General features: G+C 44.4%; 2 protein-coding genes and 1 pseudogene across 8 annotated transcripts in view; all 3 read right to left on the reverse strand.

Moving 5' to 3' along the window:
* Nucleotides 1–4,917, reverse strand: part of LOC136627324 (zinc finger protein 585A-like) — a 525,937-nt gene extending 521,020 nt beyond the window's left edge. For both annotated transcript variants that reach the window (XM_066602330.1, XM_066602329.1), the window contains exons 1-2: nt 4,788–4,917; nt 4,582–4,705 (exon numbers count right to left, since the gene is read on the reverse strand). In XM_066602330.1, coding sequence (XP_066458427.1) covers nt 4,582–4,705; nt 4,788–4,811 — 148 coding nt within the window. In that variant the 5' untranslated portion in view covers nt 4,812–4,917. The remainder of the gene's footprint in view (nt 1–4,581; nt 4,706–4,787) is intronic.
* LOC136627322 (zinc finger protein 420-like) overlaps nt 1–24,076 on the reverse strand; it is a 417,405-nt pseudogene that overhangs the window by 388,566 nt on the left and 4,763 nt on the right.
* LOC136627319 (oocyte zinc finger protein XlCOF6-like) overlaps nt 1–24,076 on the reverse strand; it is a 232,291-nt gene that overhangs the window by 11,016 nt on the left and 197,199 nt on the right. For 5 of the 6 annotated variants that reach the window (XM_066602320.1, XM_066602317.1, XM_066602319.1 and 2 more), the window contains one exon: nt 2,215–2,317. In XM_066602320.1, the coding sequence (XP_066458417.1) occupies nt 2,215–2,317 (103 nt within the window). The remainder of the gene's footprint in view (nt 1–2,214; nt 2,318–24,076) is intronic. The other variant, XM_066602316.1, reaches the window with a different exon arrangement.

Raw genomic sequence — 24,076 nt, forward strand, 5'->3', positions numbered from 1 at the left:
CCCATATAGTGAGATTTATGAGAGCCCCAGGGGACGGTTGGGGGATGGTGTTGGAGTCTTTAGTAGGAGGTGGGGAGCAGAATGGCCAGCGGGAAGCAGAGTAACCGTCAATGACCACTGGGGGGCTCCTTAAAGGGATCCACCCCCGAGATATAATTCCTACTGCTAGTGTGCAGAGTGCTGGCGATCACTGACTTGGCTCAGGACATACTGATATCTTTATTGACAGGCAGGCAGCAGCCAGCAATCAGCGGGGGCCTCTGTAACCATTTATCCTGCCCTGATGGCGGTCCGGCCATTAGACTTTTCCCGATTCTGAACAAACTCTTTGGAGCCATTAGAGAACACATCTGTAAGCCGTTACTTTATCTCCAACCCCCTTATAATCGGCTCAGACATTATATTAGGATGAAACTACTCGGAATCTGTTTCCCAATTGTGCCCATTTATGGCAACTGGAAGAGTATTACGGTGAGATCACACACTGCGGAATTGTATAATCTACAGTACAATGTAAGGGAGGGGGATTCTAAGAAACCGCATTCACTCACAGCTGAGAGATAAGATGTGACACCTGAAATATGATTTATCTGGTCAGCCATATTCAGATGGCTGAGTGTGAGTTGTGCCAGAGAACTCCCATTGGACATCACATGGGCACATACGGACTGTGTGCTGCCCCATGCTGGCAGGCAGTAGACATTGCATGTCTGATTCTGGTCCGTGAACCAAACCAGAATAGGACATGCTGTGAACCACATAAAAACATGTTAATGTTAATACCCCAACTGGCTATAAAGAGTATAAGTGCGATCTATGTAATACATGGACAGACGTTAGATGGGAAACAGTGGCTGTCTGAGTGGGATCTTCATGATGATCAGCACCTCGGTGTCTTCCTGCCAAGTCTCTGGTGAGCGACATCCCTGACACTCCAGCACTAGACTTACATCCTCTAAAGAATCCTCTGTTCTTTGGGTCTATGTCTCCACATTCTGGATTCTGTTATCGGGGTCTTTGCCTCCATCTTCAGTATTGTGTTAGCACACAGCAGCTTGACATCAGTCTAATAGGAATTAATGGTTCCTCAAAACCCTTTTACATGTCCTGATCATCAGGCACGAACATTTGTACACCTGATCGTCAGGTTATGTAAAAGGGACATCCCTGAGCGGACATACTAGTAACACTCGCTTATCAGCTGATCGATGATTTTCAGCTTTACATCTCTCCATATTACCGAGGAGATGGCCAGCCGGCCTATGTGCATCAGCGGTCAGACTAAACAGCATTCATTCTCATAGCAGTAATTCTTGGCCCGTGTAAAACAAAAAGTAATCCAGCAGTGACTGACCTGCCTACCGATCAGCGCTGGTTACATCAGATCAGAGTTGGTCAGTGTAAAAGGACCCTTAGTACCGGAGCTGGAAGACCATTTCTCCCTCATCAGTATAGACATCATATAATGAATAGTGGTACAACATCCAATGAAAATAAAAAACTACATCCAGCGCATCTTTATAGTCATAATGGACATCATGTCATAATGGACATCATGACTATAAAGATGTGTATATCTGTTTGTTTGTATCTTGCTTGAAAAAGGCGCTGAGTGCGACAAAACGTGTTGCAATAAAAACCTCTCTAATACTTTGCTGAAGGATCGTAACAACTGTCTTCTCACGGGCGCTGGATGTAGTTTATTATTTTCATTGGATGTTGTACCACATTCTGCCTGAACTTGTGCAAAAGGCCTAATACTATTCAGCAGCTCTCCTGTGACCACAGGATAAGTAAGAAGACTGAGAGGATCCTTGATTGGTAATTACTATATGCCCAGCAGGATGTGGAGGTGCCAGCGGGAGATGCCAGCAGGGTACCCGCTAGACACCGGGTGAGTCCCTTTATTCATTTCCTTAAAGATATTGTGAAGTATCTGTCGTGGAGCGCTGTGCTAATTGTTTTACATATAATGAATAGTAGTTCCCGCTCACATAGGTGTGTTTCATGTCCGTACCGTAAATGCCCATCATGTGTTATCACCTATAACGGTATCACATGTCATCCATATATAGTTTATACTCCAGCTGAATGGGGGAATATACAGCGGAAACTGACAGATCCCAGAGCTTATAAATCTACATAACTATCAGCAGCCGCTGACCGAGGAGAATCTGTGACTTTTCTCTGCTGTACTTAGTGGTTACTACTCACCTGGGCGGTTACCTGTAGGAATCTCCTCTTTACACCGCTGATCGCCCCTCACACTTGTCTCAGTAGTATTAATATTGGTCAGATCTTCATCCCGATACAAAAGCTGTGAGACAGATATTGTTAAAGTCAGCAGACGGTTGGAGAAGTCGTGTGGAAGGTTTTACATGACACAAAAAGATCATTAATCATCATGACAACAAAAAAATAACCTAACAGGAGTAGTTATTCGTCATGTCAAAGTGGATGCACTTTTTAGGCTACTCCTTAAAGGGATTCTGTCACCCGGTTCATGAAGTTTGGCTTGGAGTTGAGCTTTGAATCAGGGAGGGGACCGTGCTGGCTTTTCCCTCTCGCATCACACAAACTGACAGCTCTCTCCCCTTCTGTGTATAGGAAGAGAGCCATCACTCTGTATGCTGCAGGCGGGGAAAAGCCAGCACGGCCCCCTCCACGACTCAGAGCTCAACTCCAAGCCAAACCTCATGAACCCGGTGACAGAAGCCCTTTCATTCTATAATCTTGTAGCTGTGGTTGATTCTACATGATCATAATGTGCTTCACACTACTGCATTATATAACGGCCGTCCCTTTACAACAAAGTAACCGCAGGATAACAAATGCCTGTTTTCAGAATTAAGTGCGTTTGTCTTCCTGATTATCTGACAAGTGGATTTACTTTTTTTCTTACCTGTACTGATAATTATCTGGAATTTACGCCCAGATGTCTTGGTTTACTAGGTTATCGGACAAGTAATTCAGTTATGTTTTTATATTGACACTGTTCCTAATATTAATTAAGACTCACAGGTGTAACGGTTATGATTATCTGAATGTACAGAGACCATATATGTCACCATTACAGACTAAATGGGAAACCACTGGTTAACACTGAGATGGAGAAGGACTTGGGGATTGTAGTCTACTGAAAACTTAATTGGAGCAACCAGTGTCAGACAGCTGCTGCCAAGGCAAATAGAATCATCGGGGGCATCAGAAGAGATCTAGGGGCACATGACAAGAACATTGTTGTTCCTCTTTACAAGTCTCTGGTCAGAGCACACATTGAATATTGTGCGGATTATTATTAGTAATAACTTATTAATATTATTCGTGTTGTCGGTGAGGAGTTTTTTGCCCTAAAATGAGGAAAATTGGCTTATAACTCATTGGGGGCCGGGGAGCAGGGGGGGGGGGGTTGCCTTACTCTGGAACAACATTGGGGGGTAATAGACCCAACTGGATGGACAGGTGTCTTTTTTCAGCCTAAAGTACTGTGTTACTTTGTAATTCTCTGACAACTATTTGTAATTAAAAGCCCAATGTATTTGGTATTGTTATACTCACTATTTTCGTGTATGCGCTCATTAAATGCATTCTACTTTTGGGTCTGTAGAGGTGGACGTGTTGGAGTCCAGCTTTTAGTATGTATCTTACTGTATAAACGGGAACCCCAGTGCTGCTGCCACCAGATCTTGCTGCTGGCCTTTTGCAGCCACTGAAGGGTTTTTGACCAACTGCCTCCTCCAGTATCTAGTGGCGACTCTTTCTGCCATGTCTGAATAGTGTAGCCGGTGTTCCTGTAACAATGAACTTGTATTCAGCTATATCTCTAGGAACATTCGGTGGCTTTGTATCTATTGCACCCCTTTCCTTGTTTGAACAAGGCAATGTTTGTTTCTTTTACCTTTTTAGACCAGTCTTTTCACTTATCTGAATTTCTAACATGCAAACAAACATCACAGTCTGCAAAGCTCTTGCCAGTCCAGCTATGTGATCTATTTTCTCTCAAGCACACCTGATGCAACTAATGAAGCCCTTGATTAGTTGGATCCGGTGTGCTTGAAGCAACAACTGATTTCCTAATGTGTGCTGTTGTGAGGGATTCTATTCAGGGGTGAATAATTCTGAGACGGTAAATGTGGCATCTTGTGGAGAAGTCAGAGGACCACATGTAATTTTAGTTGTGTTGAGCAATTTACATTGTTCATGTTTGATTAAAAAAAAAAAAAACAAATAAAGAAAAAAGGGTTGTAAATGTGGCTAATAATCTGCTGATGTGGCCCTAGGTGAAACTGAGTTTGACACAACTGATCTAATATCTCTGGTCAGCGGTAATCCTGCCATCTCCACCGGCCTCATCACACAAGTAGAAGACATCTAATAAGACTGAAGACAAGAGATTCACAGCCTTCTACAGATCAGAGGGACATCTCCACCTACCTGGTGGTCCTGTGGAAGAAGAGGATGGGGACATCTCTCTGGTGGGCTTCTCTTACTGGCTGGAACTGCAAGAAACACAGACAGACACTGAAGTCATTCTTTACATACAGATAATAAAGTCCCCGTGTATTTAGTCCTGTCTATTACCTGGTGATGGGAGCGGCTGGTGGGTCTCCATCATGGCCTCCTTGTACAGATCCTTGTGTCCTTCTAAATACTCCCGTTCCTCCAAGGAGAAATAGACAGCGACATCTCGACACCTTATAGAGACCTGACAACACAATATACAGTCATTACCCAGAAGCCTCCAGTGCTGTTACTGTATAATGCCCCAACATTCCCTGCAGCGTCACCTCTCCAGTCAGCAGCTCAATCATCTTGTTGGTGAGTTCTAGAATCTTCTGTACATTGATGTCCTCATGTATCAGAGGGGGGGGGTGGGTGAGGTGGTGGCCCCATGATTGGGCTCAGGGGTCTTCCCCATCCATCACACACAGGGGCCTGACAGGCATCACTAGAGGTCTTCTTCACTACTGTGTAATCCTGTATATGGGGAGACATTAATAAATATCACTACAGACATTTCCAGAGTCCATCACCTCTCCAGTGACATCATCAGAATCTCTCCCCCCTCCAGTGACATCATATGTTATTACCATAGATAAGAATGATGTGTTATAGTAATAATATAGGTTTCTTACATCAGCCTAGGGAAACCACATGCATGTATGTAGTATATATATATATATATATATATATATATACACACATATACACACACACACACACATATACACACACACACACACACACACATACTAGTATATCTTCCTTCTTAGTGGATAACTAGCATCTAAATAATTAACTCAGTTCATGTTGTGCACTGGTATGTAGATGCAGGCTCATACTCCCCCCATATCGTTTCCTGGCTTAGGAATGTCTAGAGATAGCGGTTTCTAACTCTCCATTCATACAGAAACTGCTGGAAAGTGTATAGAGAATCTAGTTTCAGATTCCTGGGAATTACGTGTTTGGTAGGGACACGCTTTGAGGCGTTAACATATGTTAAACCATTAGCTCCTAGAACCAATCATGAGTTCTTATAATTATAAGAGGGGCATGTATTTCTGACGAGATGTAAGTGAACTATATCTGTATATATATATATATATATATATATATATATATATATATATATATATATATACACACACACACACACACACACATTGTCTGCCTTGTAATAGACAACGAAGAGACAATGAAGAGCTTCATTGTTGGATGATACTGACTGTGTCATGTGTCAATGATTTGTGTACACAACTTCTCATATAATTCGGACCAGGCAATGAAATACTATGAAACCCCTCTGATGATTTTCCTAACAGATGTAATGTGACATCATCAGAATATCTCCACTCGCTAGTCATATCATCTGTTACTACCATGGATAATAATGATGTAATGTGACATCCTCAGAATCTCTCCATCTCCAGTGACATCATCTGTTATTACCATGGATAATAATGATGTAATGTGACATCATCAGAATCTCTCACCTCTCCAGTAAGCTGGAAGAGTATCTCTAGGGTGAGATTTAATACACTTTTTGCCACCTTGTTTCTGTCCTTCTCCATCTTTGATGAATCAATCCTGTAGGGACCTGAATGGAAAGAATATGAACCAATGTAAAAACCTCAAAAAAAAAAAAAACACTTATAAATAAACTTTACTGGAGATAATAAGGGGAAACATTTAAAAGTGTTTTGCCATTAGTTAAAATTGCTTCACAACCCGTGTCCTTCCTGGTTGTCGCTGACCAGGACATGTGACTGCTCTAGCCAATCACTGGCTATGAAAGGTCTTCACTGTGGCCAGTGATTGGCTGCAGCAGTCACATGTCCTGGTCCGCAGCAACCAGGAAAGATGGAGTGGTTATGAAGCAAGTCATGGGAAAACCCCTATAAGGAGATATTAAAAGGAACCTGTCAGAGTTTTATGAAGCACGAACTACAGGCAAATCAAATTCCTGACAGGGTTCTCCCCAACCCAGATTAGTTTGACTAATACCTGACCCAGGCAGGGAGAAGTCATCAGCGTCCGCCCCACTGACTCTTCTCCAAGTTCAGAGCTGCTTTTTACAGTCTTTTCTCTGAAGCGCTGCAGTGTTTTAGAGCACAATATAGATGTCTGCAATGTACATGCGTGTTGGGATGTATGTATGACAATCAGGCAGGTTCCCTTTAACCCCTTCCTACAGCCGTTTTACATCCCCACCACTATAGTACAATTGCTTTTTTTCTGCTAACAAAGCAGTATAAGAGCTTGTTTTTTTGAAGGGACAAATAGTTGTTGTTTTTCTATGGAACCTTTTAACCCCTTAGTGACCAAGCCTGTTTACGCCTTAATGACCAGGCCAAATTTTGCAAATCTGACACGTGTCACTTTAGCATGGAAAAACACCAGAAAGGTTTTGCATATCCAAGCGATTCTGACATTGTTTTTTCGCCACATATTGTACTTCATTTAGGTGGAAAAAAAGACCGATAGAATTTGTGTTTATTTATTAAAAGCGCCAAAATTGGGAACATTTTGAAGAAATCGTAATTTTTTCACATTTCCAACTGCAATATCTCAAATATGTGCAAACATAATATAGAAATTTTTGCTAAGATTTATATTTCCATCCGTTTACTTTACTTTGGGCGCACATTGGAAAAACTTTCGTTCTTTTTTTAACCATTTAGGAGACGTACAAATGTAACATTACTTTTCAGCATTTTGAGGAACACTTTGTTTTCCTACACCAATCCAAGATTGGAAAGGCTCATAGGAGTCAAAATGATAGATACCCCCACAAGTGACCCCATTTTAAAAACTACACCCTTTAACGTATTCACTGAGGGGTGTCATGAGTATTTTAACCCCACAGTTTTTTTTCAGGAGTCAATGCAATTTAGAAGAGAAAAACAAAAATTTCATATTTTTGCAAATATGTCATTTTAAAGACAGGACTTTTTTCTATAGTACACATGAAAATTAGGATTTGCACCCCAGAATGGATACCCCTGTTTGTCCCGTGCTCAGAAACATACCCATTGTGGCCCTAATCTTACGTTTGGATGCACAATGGGGCCCAAAATGAAAGGAGCAATCGGTGGCTTTCGGAACAGAAATTTTGCTTGAAGGAGATTTAGGCCCCATTGCCCACTTGTAGAGCCATTGAGTGACCAAAACTATGGAGAACGCCCACAAGTGACCCCATTTTGAAACGTAGACCCCTTAACGAATTTATCTAGGGGTACGATGACTTTTTTGACTTCATAGTTTTTGAATGAATCTAAGCCAAGCCGAAGGAAAAAAAATACGATTTTCATTTTTTTGGTAATTCTGTCATTTCAAAAGCAGTTTTTTTTGTACCGCACATATATGAATGAAGACTTGCACCCCAAAATGGATACCCCTGTTTGTCCTGTGCTCAGAAACATACCCATTGTGGCCCTAGTATTAGGCCAAAATGCACAATGGGGCCCAAAATGAAAGGAGCAACCGGTGGCTTTCGGAACAGAAATTTTGCTTGAAGGAGATTTAGTCCCCATTGCCCACTTGTAGAGCCATTGAGTGACCAAAACGATGGAGAACCCCCACAAGTGACCCTATTTTGAAAAGTAGACCCCCTAACGAATTTATCTAGGGGTATGATGACTTTTTTGACTTCACAGTTTTTGAATGAATCTAAGCCAAGCAGAAGGAAAAAATTATGATTTTCATTTTTTTGGCAATTGTGTCAATTTAAAAACAGTTTTTTTTGGAAAGTGTACATAGGAATGAAGATGTTCACCCCAAAATGGATACCCCCGTTTGTCCCGTGTTCAGAAACATACCCATTGTGGCCCTAATCTACTTAAAGGAAACATAGCTAGGCCTATAATGGAAGGAGCACCCGTTGGATTTCAGGGTACAACGGAATAAATTCCAGTCCCCATTGCCCACATGTAGAGCCACTGAGCGTCCAAAACGATAGAGAACCCCCACAAATGACCCCATTTTAAAAACTAGACCCCTTAACAAATTCATCTAGGGGTGTACTGCATATTTTGACCCCAAAGTATTTGAATGAATCTAAGCAAAGCAAAAGGAAAAAATTACGATTTTCATTTGTTTGGCAATTTTGTCAATTTAAAAACTGTTTTTTTTGTACAGTGTACATAGGAATGAAGACTTTCACCCCAAAATGGATCCCCCCGTTTGTCCCGTGTTCAGAAACATACCCATTGTGGCCCTAATCTACTTACAGGACACATGGCTAGGCCCATAATGGAGGGAATGCCCGCTGGATTTCAGGGCAGAACTGAATAAATTCCAGGCCCCATTGCCCACTTATATGGAAAAAAATTTGACTTCCTAAAAATAATCCCCCACCCCCGCCATCCCCATTTTTTGGCATTCCCTAAATATTAGATAAAGGTAATAATATAAACTGCGTTTTATGTCCGAAGACAGGGGTAATTACGGAGGCTGGTTGGATTGGGCACATGGGGCAAGAAAACCGGGTATCCCCTCCCCCCTCCTCTCATGTATTTTGGGGGGTATTTCGTAACCTCAGCGGCGGGGATGGGGTGTAGAAAGTGGCGCTGTGAGGCTTTGTAATCTTGCTGCGGTGCAGCGGTCTCACACAGAAGGCGCTCAACAAGCTGCTCCTGGAACTGCAGGAAGACGAACGTTCCTGGGGCTTCTTGTAAATTACGGATTACAGGTAGCGGTCTGAATAACGCCGGGCTCACGTAGGCGGAATCCGCTTGCCGAGGCCCGCAGCGGATCCCAGCTGTGAGCCAGGCTGTGACCCTGCGTACGGTTGCGTAATGTACTGCGCATAACTGCCTACTCACACAGGCGGTTTTCTGTTTGCATTTCCTGTGCCGTCGCTTAGAGATGACTCGGGTACCCGCAGCCCGTACACAATGTGTTTGCATATGGGGTGCGAGTATATCCGCGGTCATAGAGCACAAAGGGCTCTAGGTCGCGGATATTCGCGGTAAAATATAGCATGCTGTGTTCTGTTTCTGAGAGTGGATTATGTAATTCCGACCCGCTAATTGGGGGGGAATTGTGTAATCCAATGCATGCGATTGATCCGTGGATTACCGCTAATCAAGCGCATGCAGAACCCGTAATTCCTCTCTGGTCATGTGTGACCGGCCTAATGTTAGTTCGCTACTTTATCACGTGACCGGGGACCGCTCAATGAGGCCGTCGGTCACTGCTCCAAGCACTCAGCAACCATTGGTCACTGGGAGCAAGGAGATTTAAAATTTCCTGGGCTTCCCGGCTCCTGCGAATGTGTCCGGCATTTTGCCGGCGGGCGCATGCGCAGCAGCCGGAAGGGTCCATGGAGGATAATCGCATCTGGATTCAAATGCGGAAGCCTCCGAGAAGATGTTTCATCTTCCCCAACCGATCGCATCGGTGAGGGGAAATGAAACTGCCACTTTTTAAAGAACTTTTACGTGATCGCCATTATGCATTGGATAACGGCGATCACGTGACCAGTAACCGCTCACCGCGGCTCCCCGTGACATCTCCAGGCTCTTGGCTACCTTTTGTAGCCAGCAGCAGGGAGATTTTATATTTCTTGGGCAATATTTCACTTTTGCGCATGCGTCCGCCATCATGCTGACGGGCGCATGCGCCGAAGCTGGGGTAAGATCCGTGGATCAACATCCCACCAGGGAACAAATCCGGGACCTTGGGTACGTAATTTCATCCCCCCTTACGGATACGATCCATAAGGGGAGATGAAACTTTAACTTTTTAAACTTTTTTTTACTTTTAACTTTTTTTTTTTTTTTTTTTTTTTACTTTTTAACTTTATATGATCACCGTTATCTGATGGATAACGGTGATCATATGACTGGAAACCGCATACAGCGGTCCCCAGTCATATCTCCCTGCACTCGGCTATCTGTGACAGCCGGGTGCAGGGAGATTTTGAATTTGCCGGGCTCGCCGGCTTCTGCGCATGCGCGCCGCATAGGCACATCGCAGAAGCCAGTGGGGGGTCCCGACACCGGCCGGAGGACATCGGCGGACCTGAGGTGAGTATTTTCACCTCCCCTCATGGATCTGATCCATGAGGGGAGGTGAAACTTTTCTTTTTTTACACTTTCTTTCACTTTTCCGCGATCGTCGTTATTTATTGTATAACGGCGATCGCGGTATCGGGGACCGCTCACTGCGGTCCCCGCTGACATCTCCTGCCTCCCGGCTACCTACAGGAGCCGGGAGCCAGGAGATTTTAAGTCTCCCGCGCCGCCGAGCCTTCTGCGCATCGGCTGACGTAATGCCGCCTGGCGCGCATGCGCAGAAGGACGGCTACGGCGCCCGGAGCATCGGGACAGCGGGGAGTCGTGCGGCGGACCTCGGTGAGTAATTTCAGCTGCTCCGATGGATCCCATCCATCGGAGCAGCTGAATCTTTAACTATTATTGCACTTTTATTTACTTTTTTGCGATCGGCGCTATCCATTGCATAGCGCCGATCGCAATGCCGGGGGGGGATCCGAACAGCCCGGGATGACAGCTCCATGCTGTCAGCTACCTGCGGACACCAACAGCATGGAGCTGTCACGTCCACAGCCCGAGGGGCATTATTTTCTGCAGGACACATGTTTTTACGTCCTCAGAGAATAAAGCCCACTTCGGGAGGACGTAAAAACACTATGGGCTGGTCGTTAAGGGGTTAATGTATGGAGAACTTTTAAAAATATTTTATTAGAAATTAATTAGAAAAGTTTTTGGGGTGAAATTATTTTAAAAAACATAATTGAGGCATAGTTTTTTTAGTTTGGTTTTAATGACATCGCTGTGCAGTAAATGGACACATTCTTCTTATTTAGTGTTTTGGTGTGAATATGGCAATGCCAAAGCTCTATAATTACGGTTATTTTTTACTTTTCTTTTTAAAAAAGTTACCTTTTTTGTTTACACCTGCTTTCTGCGAAGGAAACTATATTTTGTATTAATGAGTTTGTTTTGTGTTTCAGCAGAACAGGGCTTCTGTAGGACATACGGAGAAGCAAGCAGGATGTTCTACAGAAACCCCACCCCCACACCAAAGTTGTGCTAACTCACCAAAGTTTGAACCCCAGAACTTTTTACATTTCCCTTTGGTGGATCTGTGGGAGATGTTGTTTATTGCCGGCTGAGCTGGAGTTTGTATTAGTGCTGTTTTAGGGAATATAGGACCTCTAGATACTTTTTTATTCCATTTTTGGGGAGACGAGGCGACTACAATTGAGCCATTCTAGCATTACTTTTTCTCTCTTACATAACATTCAATGTGTGGTATAAATAACATGCTACTTTAACCCTTTTCCTCCTGACCATGGATCTCTCAGGGAGGCATTCCTGTAGCTAATAACGTAGGTGGAACAACCTTGCTACTAATAGCTGTATCTCAGGCTTTATTGTGGCTGGAGGATCAATTTTATGCTGGTTGTAAAGCCAATAAAGTGGAATGTTGGTCCTGGCCACAATACAGCCTGAGATACAGGAGGGTGAATTGGGAGATGAAGTGACAGCTGCGCAGACCAGCAGCTCTCAGTCTTGTCATTCCTGGGTTGCTTTAAGCTTTATCTCAAGCTGTGTTGCACATAGAGTATCCATATTGGCCTTGTTTGAAATCCAAAAGTCTTAGAAAATCAAACCAGTTGTAACTTTTGGTGGGATGTCATAGAGCAGCCTTCGACTGCGTGGCAGCAGGTATATGGACAGATGTAGTCCCGGTGAACAGTTTGCCTATTTTTAAGCAAACATCAAAAAAGAAAAGAAAAAGGAAACCTAAGAAAAAAAAAAAGAAAAAGAACCAGACCTGCTATGACCACAGAGCTACACTTTGTCTCCTCTCTCATTCAATGAGGACAGGACGATTTGTGTGAGCTCTCCAGGAATAACATCAGTATATCTGCATATATAAAGCAGACCTCTGAAATACACATTGGAGACGCAGTAGAAGATGTGGGAGGGTCCTCCTGCACCACCAGCACAGCACATAGGACATCTTAGAGGGGTCGATCTCCGAATGCTAATTACTCCTGGAGCCAACACGTGTGGTGAAAAAGTTACTGAGTTTTTCTCTAATTCTCAGTGACAGCATTTGGACAAAGCTCCCCAAGCCATAAAGAAGGACTGCACCATTTTCTTCTTGAAGAAAGATGTTTCAGCCCAATCCATTTGGAACAGGAAGCCTAGTTTGTCTAGAAATAGTTTAAAGGGAGGGGCTGTATTCACATTTGTAAGATAGCCTTCAGATGTGCCACCGCCACGAAGTGTAAAAGTTTGCGAGCCCCTTTTGAACAGCGGTACTTACTTGGATCTAAATAGCCAAAAATCGCCCATATGGGCTTCTGCGGACAGAAAGTCGTCAGATGTGTAGTAGTGTAAGTATGGACTTGGGACCAGAAAGCTTGTATCAGAGGACAGGTCCATAGAGAGTGGAACAGATTGGCGTTTGGTGCCTTACATTTGAAACAATTTGAGGTAGGGTAGATTCCCATATAGTGACCTCTCACAGGGGTTAAATAAGATCTGTGGGCGACCTGCAGCCTAATCTCCCGGAATCTAGCCGAAGGTATTTGTGAGCCGAATTTATCCACGGACGTTACCCTGCGCATGCGCCTATCGGCAAAATGGCAGACGCATGCGTAAAAGCCGTGGATTGCCAGGGTAATTTAAAATCTAAGTAAAAACCAACAGTAGCTGAGAGCCTGCAGCAGTGACCAGTGGTCTCGCTGAGCAGTCGTCGGTAACGTGATAAAAAGGTAGCTGTTGCGTCCAACCGGACGTGCAATATCCAAACCAAACGAAAAGGCACAACTCTGCAAAGAAAACATAAAACTACGGGAAATCCTCTCCCTATAAACCCCTAATCCGGGAGGGGGCCCTGCCTACTCGGCGGGCCAATCGCTCTGACAGGTGCGGACCCGCACGCGTGCCTGGGCCACTGACAAGTCCCTATCAGGGAGCCCTAGAACAAAAGAAAGAGAAACAGAAAACCAAACAAAGAAGAAATAGGAACTTAGCTAGCACGGAGGAGTTTCAGCCAGGATGTGTTCCTCAGCAACTGTCCAGCGGCAACTGAAGCATTGACCAGCACTGGGGTCAGTACTAGCACTGCTTAAATAGGAGCAGAGCTACTCAGCACCAGGTGATGACTGACATTACTCTTGCAACCACCACACCCCTCAGCTCCAGGAGAGGTAGGAATACTGCTAAACCCTGGTCTGGCCTGAAAGCAAGGTGGGAACCTCCGAACGGCTGCAACAGTAGCGATCTACCTTAGGCCAATCTCACATGACCGGATAGGAAATATGGATCCCGCATGCATCTGATCCACAGTAATATGCAGATTAATCGCATTGGATTACACAATTACGCTCACATTAGTGGGTTGGAATTACGTTATCCACTCGCAGAAAACAGAACGCAGCAGGTTCTACTTTACTGCGGATATCGCAACAAAGAGCCCATTGTGCTCCATGGTGACAGATGTACCCGCAGCCCATACGTAACTACACTGTGTACGAGCTGCAGGTATCCGCGTCATCGCTAAGCGACGGTGCGGGAAATACAAACAAAAAAAGGTGTACTGCGCATAAATGCCTGTGTGAGTACGCAGTTATGAGCAGTACATTACGTGGCTGTATGCAGGGCCACGGCCGGCCTCACAGCTGGGATCTGCTGCGGGCCTCCACAAGCGGATTCCACCTACGGCTGCGTGAGCCCAGCGTTTTTCAGACCGCTACCTGTAATACGTAATGTACAAGAAGCCCCGGGAACGCTCGCCTTTCTGCAGTTCCAGGAGCAGCTTGTCGAGCTCCTTCTGTGTGAGACCGCCACACCTCAGCAAGATTACGAAGCCTCACAGAGGGCCACTTTTTACACCCCATCCCTGCCACCGAGGTCATGAAATACCCCCCAAAAAGGATGATAGGAAGGGGGGATACCAGATTTTATTGCCCCAAGTGCTCATCCCAACCAGGCCCACCATAATTACCGCTGTCTTCGGAAATACCACACAGTTTACATTATTACTCTTAGCTAAGATTTGGGGAACGTGTGTGTGTGGGGGGGGGATTATTTTAAGGAAGTCAATTTTTTTTCCGTTCAAGTGAGCAATGAGGCCTGAAATTTATTCAGTTGTGCCCTGAAATCCAACGGGTGTTCCCGCCATTACAGGCCTAGCCATGTGTCCTGTAAGTACATTGGGGCCAAAATGGGTATGTTTCTGAACACAGGGCAAACAGGGGTATCCATTTTGGGGTGAAAGTCTTCATTTATATGTGTGCTGTAAAAAAAACTGTTCTTAAAATGACAGAATTGTCAAAAAAATGAAATCGTCATTTTTTCCTTCTGCTTTGCTTAGATCTCTTTAAAAATTGTACGGTAAAAATACACAGTACACCCCTAGAGGAATTAATTAAGGGGTCTTGTTTTCAAAATGGGGCCATTTGTGGGGGTTCCCTATGGTTTTGGCCGCTCAAGTGCTGTACAAGTGGGCAATGGGGCCTAAATTACCTTGATGGAAAATTTCTGTTCTGAAAGCCACCGACTACTGCTTTCAGTTTGGGCTCCATTGTGCATCCAGACATAATAATAGGGCCACAATGGGTCTGTCTCTGAACACAGGACAAACAGGGGGATCCATTTTGGGGTGCAAGTCTTCATTCATGTGTGTGTTGCACAAAAAAGCTGGTTTTATAATGACAGAATTGCCAAAAAACAAAAACCACCATTTTTTACTTCTGCTATGCTTGAATTTATTAAAAAACTGTGGGGTCAAAATGGGCATTACACCCCTAGATAATGGGGTCATTTGTGGGGGTGCTCTATCATTTTGGCACTCAAGAGCTCTCCAAGTGTGCCATGGGGCCTAAAATGCCTTCAAGCAAAATTTCTGTTCTGAAAGCCACGGGCTGCTCCTTTCGGTTTGGGCTTCGTTGTGATTAGGGCCATAATGAGTATGTCTCTGAACACAGGACAAACAGGGGGATCCACTTTGGGGTGTCAATCCTCATTCTCATGTGCACTATAGAAAAAAATATGTCTTTAAAATAACATACTTTCAAAAATTTTATTTTTTCTCCTTTAAATTGCATTAACTCCTGACCCCCTCAGTGAATACCTTAAAGGGGTTGTCCCGCGCCTAAACGGGTTTTTTTTTTTCAATAGGCCCCCCGTTCGGCGCGAGACAAACCCAATGCATGTGTTTAAAAAAAAACAAACGTTTAGTACTTACCCGAATCCCCGCGCTGCGGCGACTTCTTCCTTACCTTACTAAGATGGCCGCCGGGATCTTCACCCACGATGCACCGCGGGTCTTCTCCCATGGTGCACCGTGGGCTCTGTGCGGTCCATTGCCGATTCCAGCCTCCTGATTGGCTGGAATCGGCACACGTGACGGGGCGGAGCTACGAGGACCAGCTCTCCGGCACGAGCGGCCCCATTCACCAGGGAGAAGACCGGACTGCGCAAGCGCGTCTAATCGGGCGATTAGACGCTGAAATTAGACGGCACCATGGCGACGGGGACGCTAGCAACGGAACAGGTAAGTGAATAACTTCTGTATGGCTCATAATTAATGCACAATGTACATTACAAAGTGCATTAATATGGCCATACAGAAGTGCTGAACCCCACTTGCTTTCGCGGGACAACCCCTTTAAGGGGTGTATTTTTTAAAATGGGGTCATTTGTGGGGGGTATCTATCATTCTGACACCCATGAGCCTTTACAATCCTGGCTTGGTGCAGGAAAACAAAGTGTTCCTCAAAATGCTGAAAAGTAATGTTAAATTTGTACGTCTGCTAAAAGGTTAAAAAAAAACAACAAAGTTTTTCAAATGTGCGTCCAGAATAAAGTAAACAGAAGGAAATATATATCTAGCAAAGATTTGTACAGTATGTTTGCACATATTTGAGATATTACAGTTGAAATATCAAAAAAATAACAATTTTTTCAACATTTTCCCAATTTTGGCACTCTTAATAAATATTCACAAATTCTATTGGAGTATTTTTACCACCTAAATGAAGAACAACATGTGGAGCAAAAACTGTGTCAGAATCACTTGGATATGCTAAACCTTTACGGTGTTATTCTATGTTAAGTGACACATGCCAGATTTCCAAAATTTGGTCTGCTCATTAAGGCGCAAACAGGCTTTGTCGCTAAGGACTTCACAGAGGGGGCAGTATAGAGTCAACTATTCACGTCTGTGAATTGGGCTTATATTTCCTAGTTCACGTCTGTGAATTGGGCTTATATTTCCTAGTTTCACGTCTGTGAATTGGGCTTTGTCGCTAAGGGGTTAAAGCTCCAGTGTGACTAGTGCATGGCGGGAAAGAAAAAAAGAGAATCTGATATAAGAAAAAAATCTATATGGGAGAATGAATGTCGTGCGTTAGAACATGCCCCACTTTCCCCTTCCTCAGCTATGATCCTGCTAAATACATCCATTACCTGGTGATGGGAGCGCCTGGTGGGTCTCCATCATGGCGTCCTTGTAGAGATCCTTGTGTCCTTCTAAATACTCCCACTCCTCCATGGAGAAATAGACAGCAACATCCTGACACCTTATAGGAACCTGACAACACAATATACAGTCATTACCCAGAAGCCTCCAGTGCTGTTACTGTATAATGTCCCAGCATTCCCTGCCACGTCACCTCTCCAGTCAGCAGCTCAACCATCTTGTTGGCGAGTTTTAGAATCTTCTGGACATTGATGTCCTCATGTATCAGGGGGTGAGGTGGGGACCCAGGGATTGGGCTCAGGGGTCTTCCCCATCCCTCACACATGGGAGCCCAACAGCCATCACTAGATGTCTTCTTCACTACTGTGTAATCCTGTATATGGGCAGACATTAATACATATCAGTACAGACATTTCCAGAGTCCATCACCTATCCAGTGACATCATCTGTTATTACCATAGATAAGAATGATGTAATGTGACATCATCAGAATCTCTCCCCTCTCCAGTGACATCATCTGCTAGGACCATAGATAAGAATGATGTAATGTGACATCATCAGAATCTCTCCCCCTCCAGTGACATCATCTGTTATTATCATAGATAAGAATGATGTAATGTGACATCATCAGAATCTCTCCCCTCTCCAGTGACATCATCTGCTATCACTATAGATAAGAATTATGTAATGTGACATCATCAGAATCGCTCCCCCTCCAGTGACATCATCTGTTATTATCATAGATAAGAATGATGTAATGTGACACCATCAGAATCTCTCACCTCTCCAGTAAGCTGGAAGAGTATCTCTAGGGTGAGGTTGAATGCACTCTCCGACATCTTGTTTCTGTCCTTCTCCATCTTTGATGAATCAATCATGTAGGGGCCTGAATGGAAAGAATATTGTTAGGGAAATCATCAGAGGGGTTTCATAGGGTTTCATTGCCTGGTCCAAATCCTATGAGAAGTCTATAGACAGATCACTGACACATGACACAGTCAGTATCATCCAACAATGAAGCTCTTCTGAGTTAATTACAAGGCAGACAATGTATATATAAGTGGACTTAGGTATGGTCAGAAATACATGCCCCCTTGTACTCATAAGAACTCATGATTGGCTCTAGGTGCTAATGGTTTAACATACGTTAACGCCTCAAGGTATAATGAAAACAAAGATCTGGTACCGTGTTAGCCAGTAGAGCAAAATGTGATTGTTCTCAGCAAGAGAAACGACGTAATCTTGTAGATATGATACCTTTTAATGGCTAACAAAAATACATGATGTAATAATAGCGAGCTTTCGTACCAACGCAGGGTACTTCTTCCGGCTTAAATGGATTGGATCTGAAGAGGCATGCATATTTATACACACTTATAACATACATACTTATGACAAGGCACAGATATGGATGGGATTGGTTCGCACTTAAAAGGAATTCTGCAAACCAGAAAACAAACTTTTTTTGTCTAGGCACTGATAGCGGAGTGAAAGTTTTATGGTCTCTAAATTACTGTTGGAGGGGGGGAAAAGGTCAACAGGCTCGAATTGTTATAAGAGATACACAAACATTTTTAGCTAAATACTGATAAGGGAGTGAAAGTTAATGGTCCCTGAATTACTGTTGATGGGGGTCTTATCTGTGCAATCAAGTCTCACACTTCCCATTCACGCATAAATCCTGGGGAATAATTTAACCCCGTATTCAGCGTGTCAAAGGTTGTTATCAATTTATACTCCCAAATTCTTCTGTGGTTTTGTGACTTGAAACCACCCTTCAATATCAAAACTCTCATATCTCCTATGTCATGTCCGTGGTTAGAGAAGTGCTCGGCCACAGGTAATTCTCTTCTTCTGTGTTCAATCGTGTGGCGATGAGATCTCATCCTGGCTTTGAGTTTCTGTCCTGTTTCTCCAACATAAAGACCCCCAACAGGACATTTACTGCACATGATCAGGTACACCACATTGGACGAGGAACATGTAAATGTCCCTGGGATCTTATAGTCCTGCTGTGTGTTGGGGATCCGTATCCTGTCCGCAGTCAGTACATGTGAGCAGGTCTTACAGCTCCTTACATTACAGGGATAAGTTCCTTTTTGTGTGTCAGAGGGTAATGCACTCCTGATTATAAAGTTCCTCAAGTTAGGAGGTTGCCTGTAACACAGAAGCGGAGGGTCCGGGAATATGGTTTTCAGACGGTCATCCTTGTGCAGGGTATGGTGGAGTTTTCTTGCGGTTTTCCTTAGTACCTCTAGTTGCGGATTGTAGGTCACTACTAGAGGCACACGATTGTTTCTTTCCTTCTCCTTGTATTGGAGTAGTTGACTTCTGGGTATCCTGGTGGCTCTGGTGATTTGGTCATCAATTGAGGTGGGATGGTAGCCCTGATTTATAAATGTTCTTTTAAGATGGTACAAATGTTCCTCTCTGTCTGTTGGGTTGGAGCAGATCCGGTTGTATCTGATGGCCTGGCTGTAGACAATGGACTTTTTGATGTGTTTAGGATGGAAACTGTCCCATCTGAGGTATGTGGGCTGATCAATCGGTTTTCGGTACAGGGATGTCTGTATTGAGTTATTTGAAATCTTTATGGTGGTGTCCAAAAAGTTGATTTCTGTATGCGAGTAGTTTAATGTCAGGTTTATGGTGGGGTGGAATGCATTGAATCTTTCATGGAATTTTATTAATTCTTGTTCGGTGTTGGTCCAGATGATCATGATGTCATCAATGTAGCGGAAGTAGGCCAATGGTTTGCTGGGGCAAGAGGCCAGAAAGTCACTCTCCAGTTTTGCCATAAAAAGGTTGGCATATTGCGGTGCCATTTTACTGCCCATGGCAGTCCCTGTGAGTTGCAGGAATTTCTCTTTGCCAAAGGAGAAATAATTGTGTGTGAGAATGAATCTTGTGAGTTGTAGCACTGCATCAGAGGCGACCCCATTGGCCTCAAGGTGCGCCTGGCAGGCAGTCAGTCCATCCTCGTGTGGGATGTTGGAATATAAGGATTCCACATCCATAGTGGCCAGGATGGTGCCATTGGGGAGGGGACCTATGGTTGACAGTTTGTTCAGTAGGTCCGTGGTGTCTTGCAGGTAGCTGGTTGTGTTTCTCACCAGTGGTTTGAGGATGCCTTCCACCCATCCTGAGATTCCTTCAGTGAGGGTTCCCACACCTGAGATAATCGGTCTTCCTGGGTTGCCAGCTTTGTGTAGTTTTGGAAGCATGTAGAATGTCCCCACCTTGGGGTTCTCCGGTATCAAGTCCAGAAGTTTTGTGGAGCCCACAGACAGGCTTCTAATGACCCTTCTCAATTCCCTCACATATTTCTGAGTCGGGTCTTGATTCAGTTTAGTGTAGTATCTGGTGTCCGTCAGCTGTCTGTTTGCTTCCTTTTTGTAGTCCGATGTGTTCATGAGGACTATAGCACCACCCTTATCTGCAGGCTTAATTGTGATTTCCTTGTTGCTCTTAAGTGCATGGATGGCCCTTCTTTCCTGCATATTGATATTAAATGTTTCACTTCCATGCTTGTCCAGTATAGTGGATTGCACTGCATGCCTAAAGGAGTCTATGTATTTGTCCAAAGTGCGACTCCGGCCAGGAGGGGGCGTCCAATCAGACTTCTTTTTGGCCCCATGTTTATCCTGTGTTTGTGTGCTTGAAAGGCCTGTGTCCTCTTTATCATGAAAGAATTCTTTCAGTCTTAGTCTTCTGAAATATTCCTCCATGTCACTACAAAGTTCTGTTTTGTCAAGTGTTTTAGTGGGACAGAATGAAAGTCCCCTGGAGAGGACACTGAGCTCCACCTTACTGGGGTTGACACACAGGGACTGCCATGGGCAGTAAAATGGCACCGCAATATGCCAACCTTTTTATGGCAAAACTGGAGAGTGACTTTCTGGCCTCTTGCCCCAGCAAACCATTGGCCTACTTCCGCTACATTGATGACATCATGATCATCTGGACCAACACCGAACAAGAATTAATAAAATTCCATGAAAGATTCAATGCATTCCACCCCACCATAAACCTGACATTAAACTACTCGCATACAGAAATCAACTTTTTGGACACCACCATAAAGATTTCAAATAACTCAATACAGACATCCCTGTACCGAAAACCGATTGATCAGCCCACGTACCTCAGATGGGACAGTTTCCATCCTAAACACATCAAAAAGTCCATTGTCTACAGCCAGGCCATCAGATACAACCGGATCTGCTCCAACCCAACAGACAGAGAGGAACATTTGTACCATCTTAAAAGAACATTTATAAATCAGGGCTACCATCCCACCTCAATTGATGACCAAATCACCAGAGCCACCAGGATACCCAGAAGTCAACTACTCCAATACAAGGAGAAGGAAAGAAACAATCGTGTGCCTCTAGTAGTGACCTACAATCCGCAACTAGAGGTACTAAGGAAAACCGCAAGAAAACTCCACCATACCCTGCACAAGGATGACCGTCTGAAAACCATATTCCCGGACCCTCCGCTTCTGTGTTACAGGCAACCTCCTAACTTGAGGAACTTTATAATCAGGAGTGCATTACCCTCTGACACACAAAAAGGAACTTATCCCTGTAATGTAAGGAGCTGTAAGACCTGCTCACATGTACTGACTGCGGACAGGATACGGATCCCCAACACACAGCAGGACTATAAGATCCCAGGGACATTTACATGTTCCTCGTCCAATGTGGTGTACCTGATCATGTGCAGTAAATGTCCTGTTGGGGGTCTTTATGTTGGAGAAACAGGACAGAAACTCAAAGCCAGGATGAGATCTCATCGCCACACGATTGAACACAGAAGAAGAGAATTACCTGTGGCCGAGCACTTCTCTAACCACGGACATGACATAGGAGATATGAGAGTTTTGATATTGAAGGGTGGTTTCAAGTCACAAAACCACAGAAGAATTTGGGAATATAAATTGATAACAACCTTTGACACGCTGAATACTGGGTTAAATTATTCCCCAGGATTTATGCGTGAATGGGAAGTGTGAGACTTGATTGCACAGATAAGACCCCCATCAACAGTAATTCAGGGACCATTAACTTTCACTCCCTTATCAGTGTTTAGCTAAAAATGTTTGTGTATCTCTTATAACAATTCGAGCCTGTTGACCTTTTCCCCCCCTCCAACAGTAATTTAGAGACCATAAAACTTTCACTCCGCTATCAGTGCCTAGACAAAAAAAGTTTGTTTTCTGGTTTGCAGAATTCCTTTTAAGTGCGAACCAATCACATCCATATCTGTGCCTTGTCATAAGTATGTATGTTATAAGTGTGTATAAATATGCATGCCTCTCCAGATCTATTCCATTTAAGCCGGAAGAAGTACCCTGCGTTGGTACGAAAGCTCGCTATTATTACATCATGTATTTTTGTTAGCCATTAAAAGGTATCATATCTACAAGATTACGTCGTTTCTCTTGCTGAGAACAATCACATTTAACGCCTCAAGGCACGGAATTTCCAGGAATAGAACCTCAGTTCTGTATAAGCTGTCCTAGCAGTTTCTATAGGTGTGGAGGATTAGAAACTGTTATCTCTAGACATTCCTAAGCCATGACAGGATATAGAGGGACTGTGAGCCTATTCACATACCAGTGTAGAACACCAACTGAGTTACTCATTTAGATGCTGGTTATCCACTGATGAGGTCTAAGATATGCTAGTATCTACATATATTATATAAATATATATATATATATATATATATAAATATATATATATATATATATATATATTGTGAGACAGTGACGGGCAAAGTACTGGAGGGCAGATGTATTTCGCCTAGGATGCTCTCCTATGAGGTTTTAGGGAGCACGTGGGCAGATACGTGCCACCGAGCAGCCTGGGCTCGGTGGAGGAAGCAGGCAGTTGTGTGTCAGTAACATTAAGTTACTGACACGTTGTAGTTGGTAAGTGGCTCTAAGCCGCATAATCCGGGCCGGCTTTTCCTGGAGTGGTCGAAGTGAAGGGTGGGATGGCCACTCCCACGTACCAGGTGAGGCTGGTACCAGGCCTTATAAAGCCTGGACCTGCTGGTCCTAGGAGAGGAGTGCTGAGACCTCTGCAGGTCTGAGAGCCAGGCTGGCTGTGCGCAGCAAGCGGTCGTTTTTGCAAGTGAGTAGACAGGGTCGGTCTATGTCTAGTCAGTGCTCAGATGAGCGTGCTCAGATGAGCAGGCGTTACTTTATGTTGGCCTGGTGTTAAGGCCTGTTTTTGCTTTGTTTTGCGCTGAACTAAACTCAGGCGAAGCCTGGACTACGAACTTTATCCAGAGTGTCACTGTTTCTGACTGTTTACGCCCAGATTGCTACCTGTCCTAAGGCTGAGCCCTCACATATGGTGTTTGGATGTGGGCAACGGTCCTAAAGAGACATACACCTATTAGTGGACTTTCTGCTGTAGCAGCTGGAGAACCGTTGCTAAGGGCAACCGCCCAAGGGATTGACTGGAGAGTGCTGTAACCCCCCATGTCCTGGGTGAAAGCTGCAACAGCGCAGCAGTCAGATACAGCCAAGGTGGAAGAACTAATGAAACAGTTGACGCTGATGACGGCGACCCAGCTAAAGGTCCATGAGCAGGCCATGAGAGCTCAGGCCGAAACTAATGCTCTCCTGGCGGAAGCCAATCATTTAGCCTTGCAGGAGCAACAGCGGGTTAACCAGCAGCTGCAAGAGCAAGTCCTGGCGGTGACGCAAAGTGTGCAGAAGTCGTCTGGTTCGCTCCCCACCACCCGTACCGCGGTACAGGCGTCCTTACAAAAGATGGCGCCCACCGATGACGCTGAGGCCTATCTTGCTGTCTTTGAAAGAGTGGCAGAAAGGGAGAAGTTACCGGCGCCTCAGTGGGCTGAGGTAGTATCGCCTTTCCTGACGGGGGAACCCCAAAAGGCCTATTTTGACATCGGTGAGCAGGATGCCAAGGACTATACTAAACTTAAGGGCGAGATCCTGGCATGCTTGAGCGTGGACACCAATGTGCGGGCCCGACGTGTACACGCCTGGACTTTCGTTGACAACCTGCCAGCTCACTCCCAGATGTACAACCTGTTCCACCTGGTGAGAAAGTGGCTGCAACCGGAGGAG

This window comes from Eleutherodactylus coqui, chromosome 5 (genome assembly GCF_035609145.1).
Source record: "Eleutherodactylus coqui strain aEleCoq1 chromosome 5, aEleCoq1.hap1, whole genome shotgun sequence".
NCBI classification, from domain to species: domain Eukaryota; kingdom Metazoa; phylum Chordata; class Amphibia; order Anura; family Eleutherodactylidae; genus Eleutherodactylus; species Eleutherodactylus coqui.